The 22,588-nt window shown below is 54.1% G+C and overlaps 1 protein-coding gene across 2 annotated transcripts in view; it reads left to right on the forward strand.

Annotated features, from left to right (window-relative positions):
* Positions 1-536: 536 nt before the first annotated feature.
* Positions 537-22,588, forward strand: part of atg9a (ATG9 autophagy related 9 homolog A (S. cerevisiae)) — an 86,118-nt gene continuing 64,066 nt past the window's right edge. Inside the window, exons 1-5 of one of the 2 annotated variants that reach the window (XM_067986934.1) lie at positions 537-856; positions 3,478-3,677; positions 15,196-15,239; positions 20,654-20,718; positions 21,470-21,631. In XM_067986934.1, the coding sequence (XP_067843035.1) occupies positions 3,575-3,677; positions 15,196-15,239; positions 20,654-20,718; positions 21,470-21,631 (374 nt within the window). In that variant the 5' untranslated portion in view covers positions 537-856; positions 3,478-3,574. The remainder of the gene's footprint in view (positions 857-3,477; positions 3,678-15,195; positions 15,240-20,653; positions 20,719-21,469; positions 21,632-22,588) is intronic. The other variant, XM_067986933.1, reaches the window with a different exon arrangement.

The following is a 22,588-nucleotide window of genomic DNA, read 5'->3' on the forward strand; positions in this document are numbered from 1 at the left end:
GCGCCGCACTGTCGGAGGGTCAGTGCTGAGGGAGCGCTGCACTGTCGGAGGGTCAGTGCTGAGGGAGCGCCGCACTGTCGGAGGGTCAGTGCTGAGGGAGCGCCGCACTGTCGGAGGGTCAGTGCTGAGGGAGCGCCGCACTGTCGGAGTGAGGGAGCGCCGCACTGTCGGAGGGTCAGTGCTGAGGGAGCCCCGCACTGTCGGAGGGTCAGTACTGAGGGAGCGCCGCACTGTCGGAGGGTCAGTGCTGAGGGAGCGCCGCACTGTCGGAGGGTCAGTACTGAGGGAGGGCTGCACTGTCGGAGGGTCAGTACTGAGGGAGCGCCGCGCTGTCGGAGGTGTCGTCTTTCAGATGAGACACTAAACCGAGGTCCCGTCTGCCCACTCAGGTAGGCGTAAAAGAGCTCATCTATTTGAAGAAGAGCAGGGGAGTTCTCCCCGATGTCCTGGGGCCAATATTTATTCCTCAACCAACATCACTAAAACAGATTATCTGGTCATTATCACATTCCTGTTTGTGGGATCTTGCTGTGCGCAAATTGGCTGCTGCATTTCCTGCATTGCAACAGTGACCACACTTCAGAAATACTTCATTGGCTGTAAAGCACTTTGGGAGGTGCTGAAGTGGTGAAAGGTGCTATGGATTTGCAAGTCTTTCTTGCTCGGTGTGAGGTGATGATTGCTGTGGCCTTTGTGTGGACACAGGATGCTCGGTGAATTGCTGGGTGTGATCTCTCTGAGCTCGAGGCTCAACACAGGAATGAAACTGAAACTTCACAATCTGATAGCTCGCTGACATTAACTTTCTGTCACTACACCTCAGAGAGCGGAGCGTCCTGTTACTCGGGGTTACTGGGTATGTAGTATTTTTCTACAATCATTTGTTAATCTTTCCACTTAAGGGAATCAAGGGATATGGGGATCGGGCAGGAAAGTGAATTTGAGGTAGAAGATCAGCCATGATCTGATTGAATGGCGGAGCAGGATCAAGGGGCCGAATGGCCTACTGCTGCTCCTATTTCCTATGTTCACTTAACTTACTCCTCTACTAATTGTGCTCACTCTCACTGGGGTACAGTTCCACAGACACTGCCTCTCACTGGGGTACAGTTCCACAGGCACTGCCTCTCACTGGGGTACAGTTCCACAGGCACTGACTCTCACTGGGGGACAGTTCCACAGACACTGACTCTCACTGGGGGACAGTTCCACAGACACTGACTCTCACTGGGGGACAGTTCCACAGACACTGACTCTCACTGGGGGACAGTTCCACAGACACTGACTCTCACTGGGGGACAGTTCCACAGACACTGACTCTCACTGGGGGACAGTTCCACAGACACTGACTCTCACTGGGGGACAGTTCCACAGGCACTGACTCTCACTGGGGGACAGTTCCACAGGCACTGACTCTCACTGGGGGACAGTTCCACAGGCACTGACTCTCACTGGGGGACAGTTCCACAGGCACTGACTCTCACTGGGGGACAGTTCCACAGGCACTGACTCTCACTGGGGGACAGTTCCACAGGCACTGACTCTCACTGGGGGACAGTTCCACAGGCACTGACTCTCACTGGGGGACAGTTCCACAGGCACTGACTCTCACTGGGGGACAGTTCCACAGGCACTGACTCTCACTGGGGGACAGTTCCACAGGCACTGACTCTCACTGGGGGACAGTTCCACAGGCACTGACTCTCACTGGGGTACAGTTCCACAGGCACTGACTCTCACTGGGGGACAGTTCCACAGGCACTGACTCTCACTGGGGGACAGTTCCACAGGCACTGACTCTCACTGGGGGACAGTTCCACAGGCACTGACTCTCACTGGGGGACAGTTCCACAGGCACTGCCTCTCACTGGGGTACAGTTCCACAGGCACTGCCTCTCACTGGGGTACAGTTCCACAGGCACTGACTCTCACTGGGGTACAGTTCCACAGGCACTGACTCTCACTGGGGTACAGTTCCACAGGCACTGACTCTCACTGGGGTACAGTTCCACAGGCACTGACTCTCACTGGGGTACAGTTCCACAGGCACTGACTCTCACTGGGGTACAGTTCCACAGACACTGACTCTCACTGGGGTACAGTTCCACAGACACTGACTCTCACTGGGGGACAGTTCCACAGGCACTGCCTCTCACTGGGGGACAGTTCCACAGGCACTGCCTCTCACTGGGGGACAGTTCCACAGACACTGACTCTCACTGGGGTACAGTTCCACAGGCACTGACTCTCACTGGGGTACAGTTCCACAGGCACTGACTCTCACTGGGGGACAGTTCCACAGACACTGACTCTCACTGGGGGACAGTTCCACAGGCACTGACTCTCACTGGGGGACAGTTAAAGGAAGAACTTGCATTTATACAGTGCCTTTCATCAGCTCGAGATATCCTGAAATGCTTTACAGCCAAAGATGGGCAATAAATGCCGGCCTCGCCAGCGACGCCCACAACCCTTGAACGAATTGAAAGAAAAAATATTTTTTGAAGTGTAGTCACTCTAGTAATGTAGGAAATGCAGCAGCCAATTTGCACACAGCAAAATCCCATAAACAGCAAAGTGATGTATGACCAGAAAGTTTGTTTTAGTGATGTTGGTTGAGGGATAAATATTGGCCAAGGCACTGGGGCAGGTAGAGCACGGGTTAGATGCAGAGTAAAGCTCCCTCTACACTGTCCCATCAAACATTCCCAGGGCAGGTACAGCACGGGTTAGATACAGAGTAAAGCTCCCTCTACACTGTCCCATCAAACATTCCCAGGGCAGGTAGAGCACGGGTTAGATACAGAGTAAAGCTCCCTCTACACTGTCCCATCAAACACTCCCAGGGCAGGTACAGCACGGGTTAGATACAGAGTAAAGCTCCCTTCCCCAGTGGTGATGAATTTCCTGTGCTCCCATACCCTACCCGGCCCAATCCTGTTGCGATTTAGCCCGTCTGTTATCTCTGGGCCTGGACTTAGAATCACCGAGCTAGACAGACTGGATGCAGGGAGGATGTTTCCCCTGGCTGGGGGGTCTAGAACGAGGGGTCACAGTCTCAGGATACGGGGTAGGACAGTTAGGACTGAGATGAGGAGAAATTTCTTCACTCAGAGGGTGGTGAACCTGTGGAATTCTCTACCACAGAAGGCTGTAGAGGCCAAGTCACTGAATATATTTAAGAAGGAGATAGATAGATTTCTAGACACAAAAGGCATCAAGGGGTATGGGGAGAGAGCGGGAATATGGTATTGAGATGGAGGATCAGCCATGATCATATTGAATGGTGGGGCAGGCTCGAAGGGCCGAATGGCCTACTCCTGCTCCTATTTTCTATGTTCCTGTGTCTATGAGCTCTGTTAGTACGAGCAGCTTGAGAATCCTGCACGTGATTGGGGAGGTGAATTGAAACTGTAGAAAGTGTAATGACGCTGGCTCATTGTGGTGACCCTATTTCACCTTTTCGTATCCTGTTAGATTCCCAGCCTTGCTGTGTGTGTGTCGGGGGATTGGTTGCAGTGTCTCTGGGTCATGAGGATGACACCTGGCACCAGATGAGGAATGGCAGCTTAAGATGGCCGAGTTGACTACAGAGTACCAGAGGCTCCAGTCCTCCTACGCTGACTCCCCGCCTGGGGAGGCGGACCTGCTGCTTCATGTGGCTGAAGGCAGCAAATGTGAGTTAAACATTCGCCCCCCTCCCTCATTACCCCGTTCCCTTAACCTACCTCCACTCGCACTTTAAACGAGTTATATATGTGAACCCCGGGGGGTCCTCCCTGTTCATCCACACCCTCCGTGACTTCCCATTCCTTGATTTCCCTCCCAAAATCTATCACTCTCACTTCCCCACATTAAACTGCATCTGCCCTGTCTGTTTCTATCCACTCTGTCCCATCCCATCATCATTTTAAACATCTCTTATAAAATCGCACCTTCATCTGCAGTACTTAGCATCTGTCTTTACCAAGGAAAAAGATGCTGCCAGAGTCTCAGTAAAGCAAGATATAGTTTAGATACTGGATAGGTAAAAATTGATAAAGAAGTAGTACTGGAAAGTCTGGCTGTACTTAAAGTAGATAAGTCACCCGGTCCGGATGGGATGCATCCTAGGTTGCCGAAGGAAGTAAGGGTAGAAATTGCGGAGGTACTGGCCATAATCTTCCAAACATCTGTAGATACGGGGGTGGTGCCAGAGGACTGGAGAATTGCAAATGTTACACCCTTGTTCAAAAAAGGGTGTAAGGATAAACCCAGCAACTACAGGCCAGTCAGTTTAACCTCAGTGGTGGGGAAACTTTTAGAAACGATAATCCAGGACAGAATTAACAGTCACTTGGACAAGTGTGGATTGGTTAGGGAAAGCCAGCACGGATTTGTTAAAGGCAAATCGTGTTATGAATCGAATTAAGAGCAGGAGTGGGCAATTCGGCCCCCCTGCTCTGCCATTTGATAAGATTATGGCTTTTTAAAAATTCATTCATGGGATGTGGGCGTTGCTGGCGAGGCCAGCATTTATTGCCCATCCCTAATTGCCCTTGAGAAGGTGGTGGTGAGCCGCCTTCTTGAACCGCTGCAGTCCGTGAGGTGAAGGTTCTCCCACAGTGCTGTTAGGTAGGGAGTTCCAGGATTTTGACCCAACGACGATGAAGGAACGGCGATATATTTCCAAGTCGGGATGGTGTGTGACTTGGAAGGCACAAGTCAGGAGTGTGATGGAATACTCTCCACTTGCCTGGATGAGTGCAGCTCCAACAGCAATCATGAAGCTCGACACCATCCAGGACAAAGCAGCCCACTTGATTGGCACCCCATCCATCACCCTAAACATTCACTCCCTTCACCACCGGCGCACAGTGGCTGCAGTGTGTACCATCCACAGGATGCACTGCAGCAACTCGCCAAGGCTTCTTCGACAGCACCTCCCAAACCCGCGACCTCTATCACCTAGAAGGACAAGGGCAGCAGGCACATGGGAACAACACCACCTGCACGTTCCCCTCCAAGTCACACACCATCCCGACTTGGAAATATATCGCCGTTCCTTCATCGTCGCTGGGTCAAAATCCTGGAACTCCCTTCCTAACAGCACTGTGGGAGAACCTTCACCACACGGACTGCAGCGGTTCAAGAAGGCGGATCACCACCACCTTCTCAAGGACATTTAGGGATGGGCAATAAATGCCGGCCTCGCCAGCGAAGCCCACATCCCATGAACGAATAAAAAAAATTGTAAAAAATCTATTAGGTGTACAAAATTATGAGGGGCCCAGATAGAGTAGACAGGAAGTACCTGTTTCCCCTAGCAGCGAGTTCAAGAACTGGAGGACACAGATTTAAGCTGATTCGCGGAAGGATTAGAGGGGACATGAGGAAAAACTTTTTTACCCAGAGGGTGGTGGGTGTATGGAATTTGCTGCCCGAATTGGTGGTAGAGGCAGGGACCCTCAACTCATTTAAAAAGTACCTGGACCTGCACCTAAAGTGCTGTAAGCTGCAGGGCTACGGACCGGTGCTGGAAGGTGGGATTAGAATGGGCTCCTGGTTGTTCTTCGAGCCAGTGCAGACACGATGGGCCGAATGGCCCCCTTCTGTGCTGTACCTTTTCTACGGTTCTATGGTAAATAGTTGAGGCCCCAGCACTGATCCCTGTGGCACTCCACTCGTTACATCTTGGCAACCTGAAAATGACCCATTTATGCCTACTCTCTGTTTCCTGTTAGCTAACCAATCCTTTATCCATGCGAATATGTTACCCCCTACACCATGAGCTCTTATTTTGTGTACTTTGATGTGGCACCTTGTCAAAAGCCTTCTGGAAATCCAAGTACACCACATCCACAGGATCCCCTTTATCCACGTTGCTTGTTACTTCCTCAAAGAACGGTGCTGGGTCCGCTGTTATTTGTTATTTATATTAATGATTTGGATGAGAATTTAGGAGGCATGGTTAGTAAGTTTGCAGATGACACCAAGATTGGTGGCATTGTGGACAGTGAAGAAGGTTATCTAGGATTGCAACGGGATCTTGATAAATTGGGCCAGTGGGCCGATGAATGGCAGATGGAGTTTAATTTAGATAAATGTGAGGTGATGCATTTTGGTAGATCGAATCGGGCCAGGACCTACTCCGTTAATGGTAGGGCGTTGGGGAGAGTTATAGAACAAAGAGATCTAGGAGTACAGGTTCATAGCTCCTTGAAAGTGGAGTCACAGGTGGATAGGGTGGTGAAGAAGGCATTCAGCATGCTTGGTTTCATTGGTCAGAACATTGAATACAGGAGTTGGGATGTCTTGTTGAAGTTGTACAAGACATTCGTAAGGCCACACTTGGAATACTGTGTACAGTTCTGGTCACCCTATTATAGAAAGGATATTATTAAACTAGAAAGAGTGCAGAAAAGATTTACTAGGATGCTACCGGGACTTGATGGTTTGACTTATAGGGACTGCAGCGGTTCAAGAAGGCGGCTCACCACCACCTTCTCGAGGGCAATTAGGGATGGGCAATAAATGCCGGCCTTGCCAGCGACGCCCACATCCCGTGAACGAGTAAAAAAAAAACTAGAAAGAGTGCAGAAAAGATTTATTAGGATGCTACCGGGACTTGATGGTTTGACTTATAGGGAGAGGTTGGATAGACTGAGACTTTTTTCCCTGGAGAGTAGGAGGTTTAGGGGTGATCTTAAAGAAGTCTATAAAATAATGAGGGGCATAGATAAGGTAGATAGTCAAAATCTTTTCCCAAAGGTAGGGGAGTCTATAACGAGGGGGCATAGATTTAAGGTGAGAGGGGAGAGATACAAAAGGGTCCAGAGGGGCAATTTTTTCACTCAAAGGGTGGTGAGTGTCTGGAACGAGCTGCCAGAGGCAGTAGTAGAGGCGGGTACAATTTTGTCTTTTAAAAAGCATTTGGACAGTTACATGGGTAAGATGGGTATAGAGGGATATGGGCCAAGTGCAGGCAATTGGGACTAGCTTAGTGGTATAAACTGGGCGACATGGACATGTTGGGCCGAAGGGCCTGTTTCCATGTTGTAAACTTCTATGATTCTATGATTCTAATAAATTAGTCAAACACGATTTCCCTTTCACAAAGCCGTGTTGACTCTGCCTGATTGCACTGAGATTTTCTAAGTGCCCTGCTATAACCTCCTTAATAATAGATTCTAGCATTTTCCCTATGACGGATGTTAAGCTAACTGGCCTGTAGTTTCCTGCTTTCTGTCTCCCTCCTTTCTTGAATAGAGGAGTTACATTCACTATTTTCCAATCTGATGGGACCCTTCCAGAATCTAGGGAATTTTGGAAAATTAATACCAATGGATCTACTATCTCTGCAGCCACTTCTTTTAAGACCCGAGGATGAAGTCTGTCAGGACCTGGGGACTTGTCAGCTTTTAGTTCTAATATTTTTTTCAGAACCCTTTCCCTGGTGATTGTAAATGTTTTAAGTTCCTCCCTCCCTTTCACCTCTTGATTCACAATTATTTCTGGCATGTTATTTGTATCCTCTACAGTGAAGACGGAAGCAAAATATCTGTTCAGTTCATCCGCCATTTCCTTATTCTCCATTATTAATTCCCCAGACTCACTCTCTAGAGGACCAACACTCACTTTACTTACTCTTTTCCTTTTTAAATACCTGTAGAAACTCTTACTATCTGTTTTTATATTTCTAGCTAGCTTTCTCTCGTACTCTAATTTCTCTCTCCTTATTATTCTTTTAGTCATTCTTTGCTGTTTTTTATATTCTGTCCAATCTTCTGACCTGCCACTAATCTTTGAGGAATTGAATACTTTTTCTTTCAATTTGATTCTATCTTTAACTTCCTTCGTTAGCCACGGATGGTACGTCCTTCCCAGAGAGTCTTTCTTTCTCACTGGAATGTATCTTTGCTGAGTGTTATGAAATATCTCATTAAATGTCTGCCACTGCATCTCTACTGACCTATCCCTTAACCTAATTTCCCAGTTCACTTTAGCCAGCTCTGTCTTCATGCCCTCATAATTACCCTTATTTAAGTTTAAAACACTAGTCTTAGACACTCTTCTCTCCCTCAAACTGAATGTGAAATTCAATCATATTGTGATCACTGCTACCGAGAGGCTCCTTTACAATGAGGGCATTAATTAATCCTGTCTCATTACACATTACCAGATCTGGCATACCCTGCTCTCTGGTTGGCTCTCGAACGTGCTGCTCTAAGAAACTGTCCCGAAAGCACTCTGTGAACTCATCTTCCAGGCTAACTTTGCCAATCAGATTCTTCCAATCTATATGTAGATTAAAATCACCCATGATTATCGCTGTTCCTTTCTCACAAGCCCCCATTATTTCTTCCTGTATACCCTGTCCTACAGTGTGGTTACTGTTCGGGGGCCTATAAACTACTCCCACAAGTGACTTCTTGCCTTTACTATTTCTTATCTCTACCCAAACTGATTCGACATCTTGGTCTTTAGAACTAAGGTCATTTCTCACTATTGTACTCATGTCATCCTTAATTAACAGACCAACCCCTCCACCTTTTCCCAGCTTCCTGTCCGTCCGAAATGTCAAGTACCCTTGAATATTCAAGGATGTATGTTAAACTAACCTGGTAGAGTTTTTTGATGAGGTAACAGAGGGTCGATGAGGGCAATGCAGTTGGTATGGTGTATATGGACTTTCAAAAGGTGTTTGATAAAGTGCTGCATGGTTGGCTTATCACCAAGATTGCGGCCCATGGAATAAAGGGGGCAGTGGCAGCATGGATACAGAATTGGTTAAGTAACAGGAAACGTAGAGTAGTGGTGAATGGTTTTATGGACTGGAGGGAGGTGTACAGTGGTGTTCCCCAGGGGTCAGTGCTGGGACCACTGCTTTTCTTGATATATATTAATGACTTGGAATTGGGTGTACAGGGCACAATTTCAAAATTTGCAGATGACACAAAACTTGGAAGTGTAGTGAACAGTGAGGAGGATAGTGATAGACTTCAAGAGGACAGAGACAGGCTGGTGGAATGGGCGGACACGTGGCAGATGAAATTTAACGCAGAAAAATGCGAGGTGATGCATTTCGGTAGGAAAAATGAGGAGAGACAATATAAACGAGAGGGCACAACTCTAAAAGGGCTACAGGAACAGAGAGATCTGGCGGTATATGTGCACAAATCGTTGAAGGTGGCAGGGCAGGTTGAGAAAGCGGTTAAAAAAGCATACGGGATCCTGGGCTTTATAAATAGAGGCATAGAGTACAAAAGTATGGAAGTTATGTTGAACCTTTATAAAACACTGGTTCGGACACAACTGGAATATTGTGTCCAGTTCTGGGCACCGCACTTTAGGAAAGATGTGAAGGCCTTAGAGAGGGTGCAGAAAAGATTTACTAGAATGATTCCAGGGATGAGGGACTTTAGTTACGTGGATAGACTGGAGAAGCTGGGGTTGTTCTCCTTGGAACAGAGACGGTTGCGAGGAGATTTGATCGAGGTATTCAAAATCATGAAGGGTCTAGACAGAGTAGATAGAGAGAAACTGTTCCCATTGGCAGAAGGGTCAAGAACCAGAGGACACGGATTTAAGGTGACTGGCAAAAGAACCAAAGATGACATGAGGAAAAACTTTTTTTTTTACACAGCGAGTGGTTAGGATCTGGAATGCACTGCCCGAGGGGGTGGTGGAGGCAGATTCAATCATGGCCTTCAAAAGGGAACTGGATAAATACTTGAAAGGGAAAAATTTGCAGGGCTACGGGGATAGGGCGGGGGAGAGGGACTAGCTGGATTGCTGTTGTATAGAGGTGGCATGGACTTGATGGGCCGAATGGCCTCCTGTGCTGTAACGTTCTATGATTCGTCCCCTCTGTTCTTATGAAAACAGCCCCAATTTGTCGAGTCTTTGTATCTATATTTCCTCACACCAGACAGCTTCCGAGTGAATCTCCCCTGTACCCCCTCGACATTGTGGAGCCCAAAACTGCCCACAGTCCTCCAACTGTGCTCTTAATGTTTTATGTAGATTCACCATGACAACCACACTTTTAGGGGGTGATTTTCGGAGTCAAATGCGGGTGCGTTGGGGGCGGGGGTGCTCCGAAAATTGCGCAAATCCCGTTTGGGTTTGGAAGCCGGCTCCAACCCTCGGACTTCCGAGTTTCCTTCTGTGTGCGCTCGGGCGACCCGAAAACGGAAGTCCCGCTGGCAATTAAAGCCGGCGGGATGACAGTTAAAGAGCCAAATGTACCTCACTGAGGTACTTAAGGCACTGTACCTGTGACAGAGGAAGTGATTGGAAAGATTTTTAACGCTGCATTAGGTTTGCCCATCGCTTCTGATTCACACCTGGTGAAACCAGGGGCCGGATCAGGGAACAAGAAACTAAATAAATTAAATAAAAAACCATGCAATGAAGTTAAAACACGAAGTGCACCTACCTTTGAAACCTGCTCCGACGTTCAATGTCTCCCGCTCCGATGCCCCCCTCTTCACCCTCCCAATGTCCTCCTGACCTTCCCCTCTCCCCCACCCCCCCAGGTCTTGCCCCCTCTCCTCCTCCCCCGGTCTTCCGCCCCCCCCCCCCCCCCCCCCCCGGTCTTTCGCCCTCTCCCTCCCCCCCCCCCCCCCGGTCTTCCGCCCTCTCTTCCCCCCCCCCCCCCCCTCCCCCGGTCTTCCGCCCTCTCTCCCCCCCTCCCCCCCTCCCCCGGTCTTCCGCCCTCTCTTCCCCCCCCTCCCCCGGTCTTCCGCCCTCTCTTCCCCCCCTCCCCCGGTCTTCCGCCCTCTCTCCCCTCCCCCGGTCTTCCGCCCTCTCTCCCCTCCCCCTCTCTCTTCCCCCCCCCCCCCCCCCCCACCCCGGTCTTCCGCCCTCTCTTCCCCCCCCCCCCCTCCCCCGGTCTTCCGCCCTCTCCCCCCCCCCCCCTCCCCCGGTCTTCCGCCCTCTCTCCCCCCCCCCCCCTCCCCCGGTCTTCCGCCCTCTCTCCCCCCCCCCCCTCCCCCGGTCTTCCGCCCTCTCTTCCCCCCCCCCCCCCCCTCCCCCGGTCTTCCGCCCTCTCTCCCCTCCCCCGGTCTTCCGCCCTCTCTCCCCTCCCCCGGTCTTCCGCCCTCTCTCCCCTCCCCCGGTCTTCCGCCCTCTCTCCCCTCCCCCGGTCTTCCGCCCTCTCTCCCCTCCCCCGGTCTTCCGCCCTCTCTCCCCTCCCCCGGTCTTCCGCCCTCTCTCCCCTCCCCCGGTCTTCCGCCCTCTCTCCCCTCCCCCGGTCTTCCGCCCTCTCTCCCCTCCCCCGGTCTTCCGCCCTCTCTCCCCTCCCCCGGTCTTCCGCCCTCTCTCCCCTCCCCCGGTCTTCCGCCCTCTCTCCCCTCCCCCGGTCTTCCGCCCTCTCTCCCCTCCCCCGGTCTTCCGCCCTCTCTCCCCTCCCCCGGTCTTCCGCCCTCTCTCCCCTCCCCCGGTCTTCCGCCCTCTCTCCCCTCCCCCGGTCTTCCGCCCTCTCTCCCCTCCCCCGGTCTTCCGCCCTCTCTCCCCTCCCCCGGTCTTCCGCCCTCTCTCCCCTCCCCCGGTCTTCCGCCCTCTCTCCCCTCCCCCGGTCTTCCGCCCTCTCTCCCCTCCCCCGGTCTTCCGCCCTCTCTCCCCTCCCCCGGTCTTCCGCCCTCTCTCCCCTCCCCCGGTCTTCCGCCCTCTCTCCCCTCCCCCGGTCTTCCGCCCTCTCTCCCCTCCCCCGGTCTTCCGCCCTCTCTCCCCTCCCCCGGTCTTCCGCCCTCTCTCCCCTCCCCCGGTCTTCCGCCCTCTCTCCCTCCCCCGGTCTTCCGCCCTCTCTCCCCTCCCCCGGTCTTCCGCCCTCTCTCCCCTCCCCCGGTCTTCCGCCCTCTCTCCCCTCCCCCGGTCTTCCGCCCTCTCTCCCCTCCCCCGGTCTTCCGCCCTCTCTCCCCTCCCCCGGTCTTCCGCCCTCTCTCCCCCTCCCCCGGTCTTCCGCCCTCTCTCCCCTCCCCCGGTCTTCCGCCCTCTCTCCCCTCCCCCGGTCTTCCGCCCTCTCTCCCCTCCCCCGGTCTTCCGCCCTCTCTCCCCTCCCCCGGTCTTCCGCCCTCTCTCCCCTCCCCCGGTCTTCCGCCCTCTCTCCCCTCCCCCGGTCTTCCGCCCTCTCTCCCCTCCCCCGGTCTTCCGCCCTCTCTCCCCTCCCCCGGTCTTCCGCCCTCTCTCCCCTCCCCCGGTCTTCCGCCCTCTCTCCCCTCCCCCGGTCTTCCGCCCTCTCTCCCCTCCCCCGGTCTTCCGCCCTCTCTCCCCTCCCCCGGTCTTCCGCCCTCTCTCCCCTCCCCCGGTCTTCCGCCCTCTCTCCCCTCCCCCGGTCTTCCGCCCTCTCTCCCCTCCCCCGGTCTTCCGCCCTCTCTCCCCTCCCCCGGTCTTCCGCCCTCTCTCCCCTCCCCCGGTCTTCCGCCCTCTCTCCCCTCCCCCGGTCTTCCGCCCTCTCTCCCCTCCCCCGGTCTTCCGCCCTCTCTCCCCTCCCCCGGTCTTCCGCCCTCTCTCCCCTCCCCCGGTCTTCCGCCCTCTCTCCCCTCCCCCGGTCTTCCGCCCTCTCTCCCCTCCCCCGGTCTTCCGCCCTCTCTCCCCTCCCCCGGTCTTCCGCCCTCTCTCCCCTCCCCCGGTCTTCGCCCTCTCTCCCCTCCCCCGGTCTTCCGCCCTCTCTCCCCTCCCCCGGTCTTCCGCCCTCTCTCCCCTCCCCCGGTCTTCCGCCCTCTCTCCCCTCCCCCGGTCTTCCGCCCTCTCTCCCCTCCCCCGGTCTTCCGCCCTCTCTCCCCTCCCCCGGTCTTCCGCCCTCTCTCCCCTCCCCCGGTCTTCCGCCCTCTCTCCCCTCCCCCGGTCTTCCGCCCTCTCTCCCCTCCCCCGGTCTTCCGCCCTCTCTCCCCTCCCCCGGTCTTCCGCCCTCTCTCCCCTCCCCCGGTCTTCCGCCCTCTCTCCCCTCCCCCGGTCTTCCGCCCTCTCTCCCCTCCCCCGGTCTTCCGCCCTCTCTCCCCTCCCCCGGTCTTCCGCCCTCTCTCCCCTCCCCCGGTCTTCCGCCCTCTCTCCCCTCCCCCGGTCTTCCGCCCTCTCTCCCCTCCCCCGGTCTTCCGCCCTCTCTCCCCTCCCCCGGTCTTCCGCCCTCTCTCCCCCTCCCCCGGTCTTCCGCCCTCTCTCCCCTCCCCCGTCTTCCGCCCTCTCTCCCCCTCCCCCGGTCTTCCGCCCTCTCTCCCCTCCCCCGGTCTTCCGCCCTCTCTCCCCTCCCCCGGTCTTCCGCCCTCTCTCCCCTCCCCCGGTCTTCCGCCCTCTCTCCCCTCCCCCGGTCTTCCGCCCTCTCTCCCCTCCCCCGGTCTTCCGCCCTCTCTCCCCTCCCCCGGTCTTCCGCCCTCTCTCCCCTCCCCCGGTCTTCCGCCCTCTCTCCCCTCCCCCGGTCTTCCGCCCTCTCTCCCCTCCCCCGGTCTTCCGCCCTCTCTCCCCTCCCCCGGTCTTCCGCCCTCTCTCCCCTCCCCCGGTCTTCCGCCCTCTCTCCCCTCCCCCGGTCTTCCGCCCTCTCTCCCCTCCCCCGGTCTTCCGCCCTCTCTCCCCCCCCCCCCCCCCCTCCCCCGGTCTTCCGCCCTCTCTCCCCTCCCCCGGTCTTCCGCCCTCTCTCCCCTCCCCCCCCCCCCCCCCTCCCCCGGTCTTCCGCCCTCTCTCCCCCCCCCCCCCCTCCCCGGTCTTCCGCCCTCTCTCCCCCCCCCCCCCCCCCCTCCCCCGGTCTTCCGCCCTCTCTCCCCCCCCCCCCCCCCCCCTCCCCCGGTCTTCCGCCCTCTCTCCCCCCCCCCCCCCCCCTCCCCGGTCTTCCGCCCTCTCTCCACCCCCCCCCCCACCCCGGGTCTTCCGCCCTCTCTCCCCTCCCCCTCCCCCGGTCTTCCGCCCTCTCTCCCCTCCCCCTCCCCCGGTCTTCCGCCCTCTCTCCCCTCCCCCTCCCCCGGTCTTCCGCCCTCTCTCCCCTCCCCCTCCCCCGGTCTTCCGCCCTCTCTTCCCCCCCTCCCCCGGTCTTCCGCCCTCTCTCCCCCCCCCCCCCCCCTCCCCCGGTCTTCCGCCCTCTCTCCCCCCCCCCCCCCCCCTCCCCCGGTCTTCCGCCCTCTCTCCCCCCCCCCCCCCCCCTCCCCCGGTCTTCCGCCCTCTCTCCACCCCCCCCCCACCCCGGGTCTTCCGCCCTCTCTTTCCCCCCCCTCCCCCGTCTTCCGCCCTCTCTTCCCCCCCCCCCTCCCCCGTCTTCCGCCCTCTCTTCCCCCCACCCCCCCGGTCTTCCGCCCTCTGTTCCCCCCCCCCTCCCCCGGTCTTCCGCCCTCTGTTCCCCCCCCCCTCCCCCGGTCTTCCGCCCTCTGTTCCCCCCCCCCCTCCCCCGGTCTTCCGCCCTCTGTTCCCCCCCCCCCTCCCCCGGTCTTCCGCCCTCTGTTCCCCCCCCCCCCTCCCCCGGTCTTCCGCCCTCTGTTCCCCCCCCCTCCCCGGTCTTCCGCCCTCTCTTTCCCCCCCCCCCCGGTCTTCCGCCCTCTCTTTTCCCCCCCCCCCCCCGGTCTTCCGCCCCTCTTCCCCCCCCCTGTCTTCCGCCCTATCTCCCCCCCCCCCCCCCCCCCCCCCCCCCCCGGTCTTCCGCCCTATCTCCCCCCCCCCCCCCGGTCTTCCGCCCTATCTCCCCCCCCCCCCGGTCTTCCGCCCTCTCTTCCTCCCTCCCCCGGTCTTCCGCCCTCTCTTCCCCCCCCCCCCTCCCCCGGTCTTCCGCCCTCTCTTTTCCCCCCCCCCCTCCCCCGGTCTTCCGCCCTCTCTTTCCCCCCCCCCCCCTCCCCCGGTCTTCGGCCCTCTCTTTTCCCCTCCCCCGGTCTTCCGCCTACTCTTCCCCCCCCCCCCCCCCCCGGTCTTCCGCCCTCTCTTTTCCCTCCCCCCCCCCCCCCCGGTCTTCCGCCCTCTCTTCCCCCCCCCACACCCTCGGTCTTCCGCCCTCTCTTCCCCCCCACCCCCCCTCCCCAGGTCTTCCGCCCTCTCTTCCCCCCACCCCCCCCCCCCGGGTCTGGTCTTCCGCCCTCTCTTCTCCCCCCCCACTCCCCAGGTCTTCCGCCCTATGCCTCCTATTTTGTATCATATGCAAATTTGGACCCCACTCTCTCTCTCCCTATATCCAAATCATTGATATACAATGAACAGAAGCGGTCCCAGAACAGAACTAATTCTGTTTTTCATTCATTGCAGCTCCATGGCATCACATAGAAAATCTGGACCTCTTCTTCTCCAGAATATCCTTTTGGATTGATCCTAATGTGGTTTGTTTCATCGGCCCTGAGGTGAAAGGGAAGTCGGGTTTATACCCATTATCTGTCTAACGCCAAAAGGTGCCTTCAGTAGCAGTGGGCGTCTGGGGAGGAGGCTCATAGCAACCAAAGTGTGTTTGCTGTTGGTGTGATTGAAAGGGAATTTCTATACTACCGGGGGTCTCTCAGTCCCTCTCTCCCAGGGGGATATCTGACAACTGACGGGGGTCTCTCAGTCCCTCTCTCCCAGCAAAATATCTGATAACTGATGGGGGTCTTTCAGCCCCTCTCTCCCAGGGAGATATCTGTACACTGACTGGTGTCTTTCAGTCCCTCTCTCCCAGGGAGATATCTGTACACTGACTGGTGTCTCTCAGTCCCTCTCTCCCAGGGAGATATCTGTACACTGACTGGTGTCTCTCAGTCCCCTCTCTCTCAGGGAGATATCTGTACACTGACTGGTGTCTCTCAGTCCCTCTCTCTCTCGGGGAGATATCTGTACACTGACTGGTGTCTCTCAGTCCCCTCTCTCTCAGGGAGATATCTGTACACTGACTGGTGTCTCTCAGTCCCCTCTCTCTCAGGGAGATATCTGTACACTGACTGGTGTCTCTCAGTCCCCTCTCTCTCAAGGAGATTATAGAAACCTAGAAAGTTATGGCACAGAAGGAGGCCATTCAGCCCATCGTGTCTGTGCCGGCCGAAAAAGAGCATCCAGCCTAATCCCACATTCCAGTAGTTGGTCCGTAGCCCTGTAGGTTACGGCACTTCAAGTGCACATCCAAGTACTTTTCAAATGAGTTGAGGGTTTCTGTCTCTACCACCCTTTCAGGCAGTGAGTTCCAGACCCCCACTCCTTTTTACACAGCGAGTGGTTATGATCTGGAATGCACTGTCTGAGAGGGTGGTGGAGTTAGATTCAATCATGGCCTTCAAAAGGGAACTGGATAAGTACTCGAAAGTAAAAATATTTGCAGGACTACAGGGATAGGGCGGGGGAGTGGGACGAGCTGGATTGCCCTTCCATTGAGCCGGCATGGACTCGATGGGCCGAATGGCCTCCTTCCATGCTGTAACCTTTCAATGATTCCACTCAGCTCCCCTCTAATCCTTCTACCAATTACTTTAAATCTATGCCCCCTGGTCACTGACCCCTCTGCTAAGGGAAATAGGTCCTCCCTATCCACTCTATCTGGGCCCCTCATAATTTTGTACACCTCAATTAAATCTCCCCTCAGCCTCCTCTGTTCCATAGAAACCAACACCAGCCTATTCAATCTTTCCTCATAGCTAAAATTCTCCAGTCCTGGCAACATCCTCGTAAATCTCCTCTGCACCCTCTCTAGTGCACTCACATCTTTCCTGTAATGTGGTGACCAGAACTGTACACAGTGCTCAAGCTGTGGCCTAACTAGTGTTTTATACAGTTCCCGCATAACCTCCCTGCTCTTATATTCTATGCCTCAGCTAATAAAGGAAAGTATCCCGTATGCCTTTTTAACCACCTTATCTACCTGCCCTGCTACCTTCAGGGATCTGTGGACATGCACTCCAAGGTCCCTCACTTCCTCTACACCTCTCAGTATCCTCCCATTTATTGTCATAGAGTTATACAGCACGGATCGAGGCCCTTCGGCCCATCGTGTCCGCGCCGTAATTGTGTATTCCCTTGACTTGTTTGCCCTCCCCAAATGCATTACCTCACACTTCTCGGGATTGAATTCCATTTGCCACTTTTCTGCCCATCTGACCAGTCCATTGATATCTTCCTGCAGTCTACAGCTTTCCTCCTCACTATCAACCACACGGCCAATTTTTGTATCATCTGCAAACTTCTTAATCATGCCCCTTATATTTAGGTCCAAATCATTAATATATATCACAAAAAGCAAGGGACCGAGTACTGAGCCCTGCAGGACCCCACTGGAAACAGCCTTCCAGTCACAAAAACACCCATCGACCATTACCCTTTGCTTCCTGCCACTGAGTCAATTTTGGATCCAATTTGCCACTTTCCCTTGGATCCCATGGGTTTTTACTTTTTTGACCAGTCTGCCATGTGGGATCTTGTCAAAAGCCTTGCTAAAATCCATGTAGACTACATCAATTGCACTACCCTCATCGACCCTCCTTGTTACCTGCTCAAAAAATTCAATCAAGTTAGTCAGACACGACCTTCCCTTAACAAATCCACACTGACTGTCCTTGATTAATCCGTACCTTTCTAAATAACAATTTATGCTGTCCCTTAGAATTGTTTCCAATAATTTGCCCACCACCGAGGTTAGACTGACTGGCCTGTAATTACTCAGTCTATCCTTTTCTCCCTTTTTAAACAACGGTACAATGTTAGCAGTCCTCCAATCCTCCGGCAACATGCCTGTATCCAGGGAGGATTGGAAAATGATGGTCAGAGCCTCTGCTATTTTCTCTCTTGCTTCTCTTAACAGCCTGGGATACATTTCATCTGGACCTGGCGATTTATCTATTTTCAAAAGATGCTAATCCCCTTAATACTTCCTCCCTCACTATGTTTATCCCATCCAATATTTCACACTCCTCCTCCTTAACTACAATCTCTGCATCGTCCCCCTCTTTTGTGAATTCAGATGCAAAGTATTCATTAAGAACCATACCCACATCTTCCGCCTCCACACACAGGTTACCTTTTTGGTCTCTAATAGGCCCTACTCTTTCCTTAGTTATCCTCTTGCTTTCAATGCATTTATAAAATATCTTTGGGTTTTCCTTGATTTTACTTGCCAGTATTTTTTCATGCCCTCTCTTTGCTTTCCTAATTTCCTTTTTAATTTCACCCCTATACTCCTCTAGGCTTTCTGCAGTATTGAGCTCTGTGTCTGACATAAGCTTCCCTTTTTTGTCTTATCTTACCCTGTATGCTCCTTGACATCCAGGGGGCTCTAGATTTGGAAGTCCCTCCCTTTTTCTTTGTGGGAACATGTTTACTCTGAACCCCTTGAATCTCTCCCTTGAATGCCTCCCACTGTTCCGACACTGATTTACCTTCAAATAGCTGTTTCCAGTCCACTTTTGCTAAATCACTTCTCTACGTCCTGGCTAAAAAAGTTCTCCTGAATGCATTTTAAGAATTCTGCGCCCTCTATATCTTTTGCACTTTTTGTATCCCGGTTAATATTCGGGTAGTTGAAATCCCCTACTATTACTGCCTTATTGTTTTTGCACTTCTCAGAAATTTGCCTCCGTATTTGCTCCTCTATCTCCCTCTGACTGTTTGGGGGTCTCTCGTACACTCCCAGCATTGTGATTGCCCCTTTTTTGTTCTTTAGCTCAACCCATACAGCCTCATTAGTTGATCCTTCTATCGTATCATCCCTCGTTACAGCTGTAATTGTTTCTTTAACCAATATTGCCACCCGCCCCCCCCCCCCCTCTTTTTTTATCCCCCTCTCTACCACGTCTGAAAACTCTGTAACCAGGGACGTTGAGCTGCTATTCCTGCCCCTCTTTAAGCCATGTTTCAGTAATCGCTAAGATATCGTACTGCCACGTGTCTATCTGTGCCCTCGGCTCATCCGCCTTATTCACTAGACTCCCTGTATTGAGGTAAATACCATTAAGCATTGCCAAACTCCTTAGTTGTCTATTTTCTAACCTTCGTTTCCTCTGCCTTCCAATCTCGCTTACTAATTTTCTGCCTTCCATTTCCAGCTCTGCATCTTTCTCTTCTGAATCTATGATCAGGTTCCCATCCCCCTGCCAAGTTACTTCAAATCCCTCCCCAACAGCACCAGCAAACCTCCCCACGAGGATATTGGTCCCGGCCCTGTTGAGGTGCAACCCGTCCGGCTTGTACAGGTCCCACCTCCCCCAGAACTGGTCCCAATGCCCCAGGAATCTAAAGCCCTCCCTCCTGGACCATCTCTCCAGCCACACATTCATCTGCTCTATCCTCCTATTTCTATACTCACTAGCGCGTGACACCGGGAGTAATCCGGAGATTACTACCTTTAAGGTCCTTCTAATTAATCTCTTTCCTAACTCCTTAAAATCTGCCTGTAGGACCTCACCCCTCTTCCTACCAATGTCATTGGTCCCGATATGGACCATGACCTCTGGCTGTTCACCCTCCCTCTCCAGAATGTTCTGCAGCCGCTCAATGACATCCTTGACCCTGGCACCAGGGAGGCAACATACCATCCTGGAATCACGTCTGCGTCCGCAGAAACGCCTGTCTGCTCCCCTAACTAGAATCCCCAATCGCTGTCGCTCTCCTGACCTTTCTCCTCCCCGCCACCCCCCCCTGCCCCCCGCCCCCCCCCCCACCTTCCCCCGTACAGCTGAGCCACCCATGGTGCTAGGTCTTAGCTCTGGCTGCACTCCACAGAGGAAACCTCTCCCTCACCAGTGGTTAGAGAGTGAGATGCACTCAGGGGACTCCTGCACTGCCTGGCCCACCTTGTCTGTCTGGCAGTCACCCAGTTCCTCTCTTCCTGCACTATCTTAAGCTACAGGGTGACCACCTCTATGATTTCCATATAGCTCTCAACCTGTACACTGCTGGAGTCCCTCAGTCCTCTCTCTCAGGGAGGTATCTGTACACTGACTGGAGTCCCTCAGTCCTCTCTCTCAGGGAGGTATCTGTTTATTGACTGGGGTCTCTCAGTCCACTCTCTCTCAGGTAGATATCTGTACACTGACTGGTGTCTCTCCGTCCTCTCTCTCAGGGAGATATCTGTATACTGACTGGTGTCTCTCGGTCCCTCTCTCGGGGAGATATCTGTTTATTGCCTGGTGTCTCTCAGTCCACTCTCTCTCAGGGTGATATCTGTACACTGACTGGTGTCTCTCAGTCCCTCTCTCTCTGGGAGATATCTGTACACTGACTGGTGTCTCTCAGTCCCCTCTCTCTCGGAGATATCTGTTTATTGACTGGTGTCTCTCAGTCCACTCTCTCTCAGGGAGATATCTGTTTATTGACTGGTGTCTCTCAGTCCTCTCTCTCTCAGGGAGATATCTGTTTATTGACTGGTGTCTCTCAGTCCACTCTCTCTCAGGGAGATATCTGTTTATTGACTGGTGTCTCTCAGTCCCCTCTCTCTCAGGGAGATATCTGTACTCTGACTGGTGTCTCTCAGTCCCCTCTCTCTCTGGGAGATATCTGTACACTGACTGGGGTCTCTCAGTCCCCTCTCTCTCTGGGAGATACTCTATGTATAACAGTGGACTGTAGTTGGTCTTGTCAGAGTGTTTCAGTGGCCAATGTTAACTGTGATTGGTGTTGTTTAGATTCTGCGTATTTCGGGCTGTCTGAGCTTAACAATTGATTTGTGACTTGACAGAGGTTACCTGCTCCTGGTATCGTTCTCTCACAGACAGTTTCTTTAGAAGTTCCCCAACTCTCCTTAACTGTCCCGCACATCTATCACTTACATCAGAAGAATGGCTTCCTGTGTATGCTACTGACTGAAATGTTTGAATTAGTGTAAGTTGTATTTTTTGTCTTAATGAAACTCTCCTGAGAATGGAATCAGTGCCCAGCACAGGTACAGCAACAGCCCGGGGTGGCGTTTGTACATCTGGGGAATCTCTCCCCAGCTCTGGTGGGTACAACTCCAGCCCAGACACATCGCACAGTCCACTGTCTTGACTAAGGATCCTGCATGAAATAATTTGGGCAGTCTCAAAACTGCCTAGAAAATGGATAATCTGAGTCACAGTGAACGGTGTGGAGACGTATAATACTGGACCTGTGAGGGGGGTGCGGAGGGGTGGACACTTCCTAACGTGGGGCTGATGCGTATTGTTGGACCAGTGTAGAGGGAGCTTTACTCTGTATCTAACCCGTGCTGTACCTGACGCTGGGAGTGTTTGATGGGACAGTGTAGAGGGAGCTTTACTCTGTATCTAACCCTGTACCTGCCCTGGGAGTGTTTGATGGGACAGTGTAGAGGGAGCTTTACTCTGTATCTAACCCTGTACCTGCCCTGGGAGTGTTTGATGGGACAGTGTAGAGGGAGCTTTACTCTGTATCTAACCCGTGCTGTACCTGACGCTGGGAGTGTTTGATGGGACAGTGTAGAGGGAGCTTTACTCTGTATCTAATCCTGTACCTGCCCTGGGAGTGTTTGATGGGACAGTGTAGAGGGAGCTTTACTCTGTATCATACCTGGTCTGGTCCTGCCCTGGGATGATGATAACCCTGACTCTCTCTTTGTCTCTCTCGGTTTCTGCAGACAGTTTGTCTTCGTCGTCACTTTCACCACCTTCCTCATCAACTGTGTCGATTATGATATCCTCTTTGCTAACAAGCTGGTGAATCACACGCAGCGAGGGAATCAGCAGATCAAAGTCACGCTGCCGGACGCCTTCCTGCCCCCACACGTCTGCACCGCCAAGTAAGGACTACGGAATCGCTGTTCCAACGTAAGGGAAATGGGGCTGAGTCGCTGTTCCAACGTAAGGGAAACGGGGCTGAGTCGCTGTTCCAACGTAAGGGAAACGGGGCTGAGTCGCTGTTCCAACGTGAGGGAAACGGGGCTGAGTCGCTGTTCCAACGTAAGGGAAACGGGGCTGAGTCGCTGTTCCAACGTGAGGGAAACGGGGCTGAGTCGCTGTTCCAACGTAAGGGAAACGGGGCTGAGTCGCTGTTCCAACGTGAGGGAAACGGGGCTGAGTCGCTGTTCCAACGTAAGGGAAACGGGGCTGAGTCGCTGTTCCAACGTGAGGGAAACGGGGCTGAGTCGCTGTTCCAACGTGAGGGAAACGGGGCTGAGTCGCTGTTCCAACGTGAGGGAAACGGGGCTGAGTCGCTGTTCCAACGTGAGGGAAACGGGGCTGAGTCGCTGTTCCAACGTGAGGGAAACGGGGCTGAGTCGCTGTTCCAACGTGAGGGAAACGGGGCTGAGTCGCTGTTCCAACGTGAGGGAAACGGGGCTGAGTCGCTGTTCCAACGTGAGGGAAACGGGGCTGAGTCGCTGTTCCAACGTGAGGGAAACGGGGCTGAGTCGCTGTTCCAACGTGAGGGAAACGGGGCTGAGTCGCTGTTCCAACGTAAGGGAAACGGGGCTGAGTCGCTGTTCCAACGTAAGGGAAACGGGGCTGAGTCGCTGTTCCAACGTAAGGGAAACGGGGCTGAGTCGCTGTTCCAACATAAGGGAAACGGGGCTGAGTCGCTGCATCAACGTAAGGGAAACGGGGCTGAGTCGCTGTTCCAACGTAAGGGAAACGGGGCTGAGTCGCTGTTCCAACGTAAGGGAAACGGGGCTGAGTCGCTGTTCCAACGTAAGGGAAACGGGGCTGAGTCGCTGTTCCAACGTAAGGGAAACGGGGCTGAGTCGCTGTTCCAACGTAAG

Source organism: Heptranchias perlo, chromosome 7 (genome assembly GCF_035084215.1).
Source record: "Heptranchias perlo isolate sHepPer1 chromosome 7, sHepPer1.hap1, whole genome shotgun sequence".
NCBI lineage: Eukaryota > Metazoa > Chordata > Chondrichthyes > Hexanchiformes > Hexanchidae > Heptranchias > Heptranchias perlo.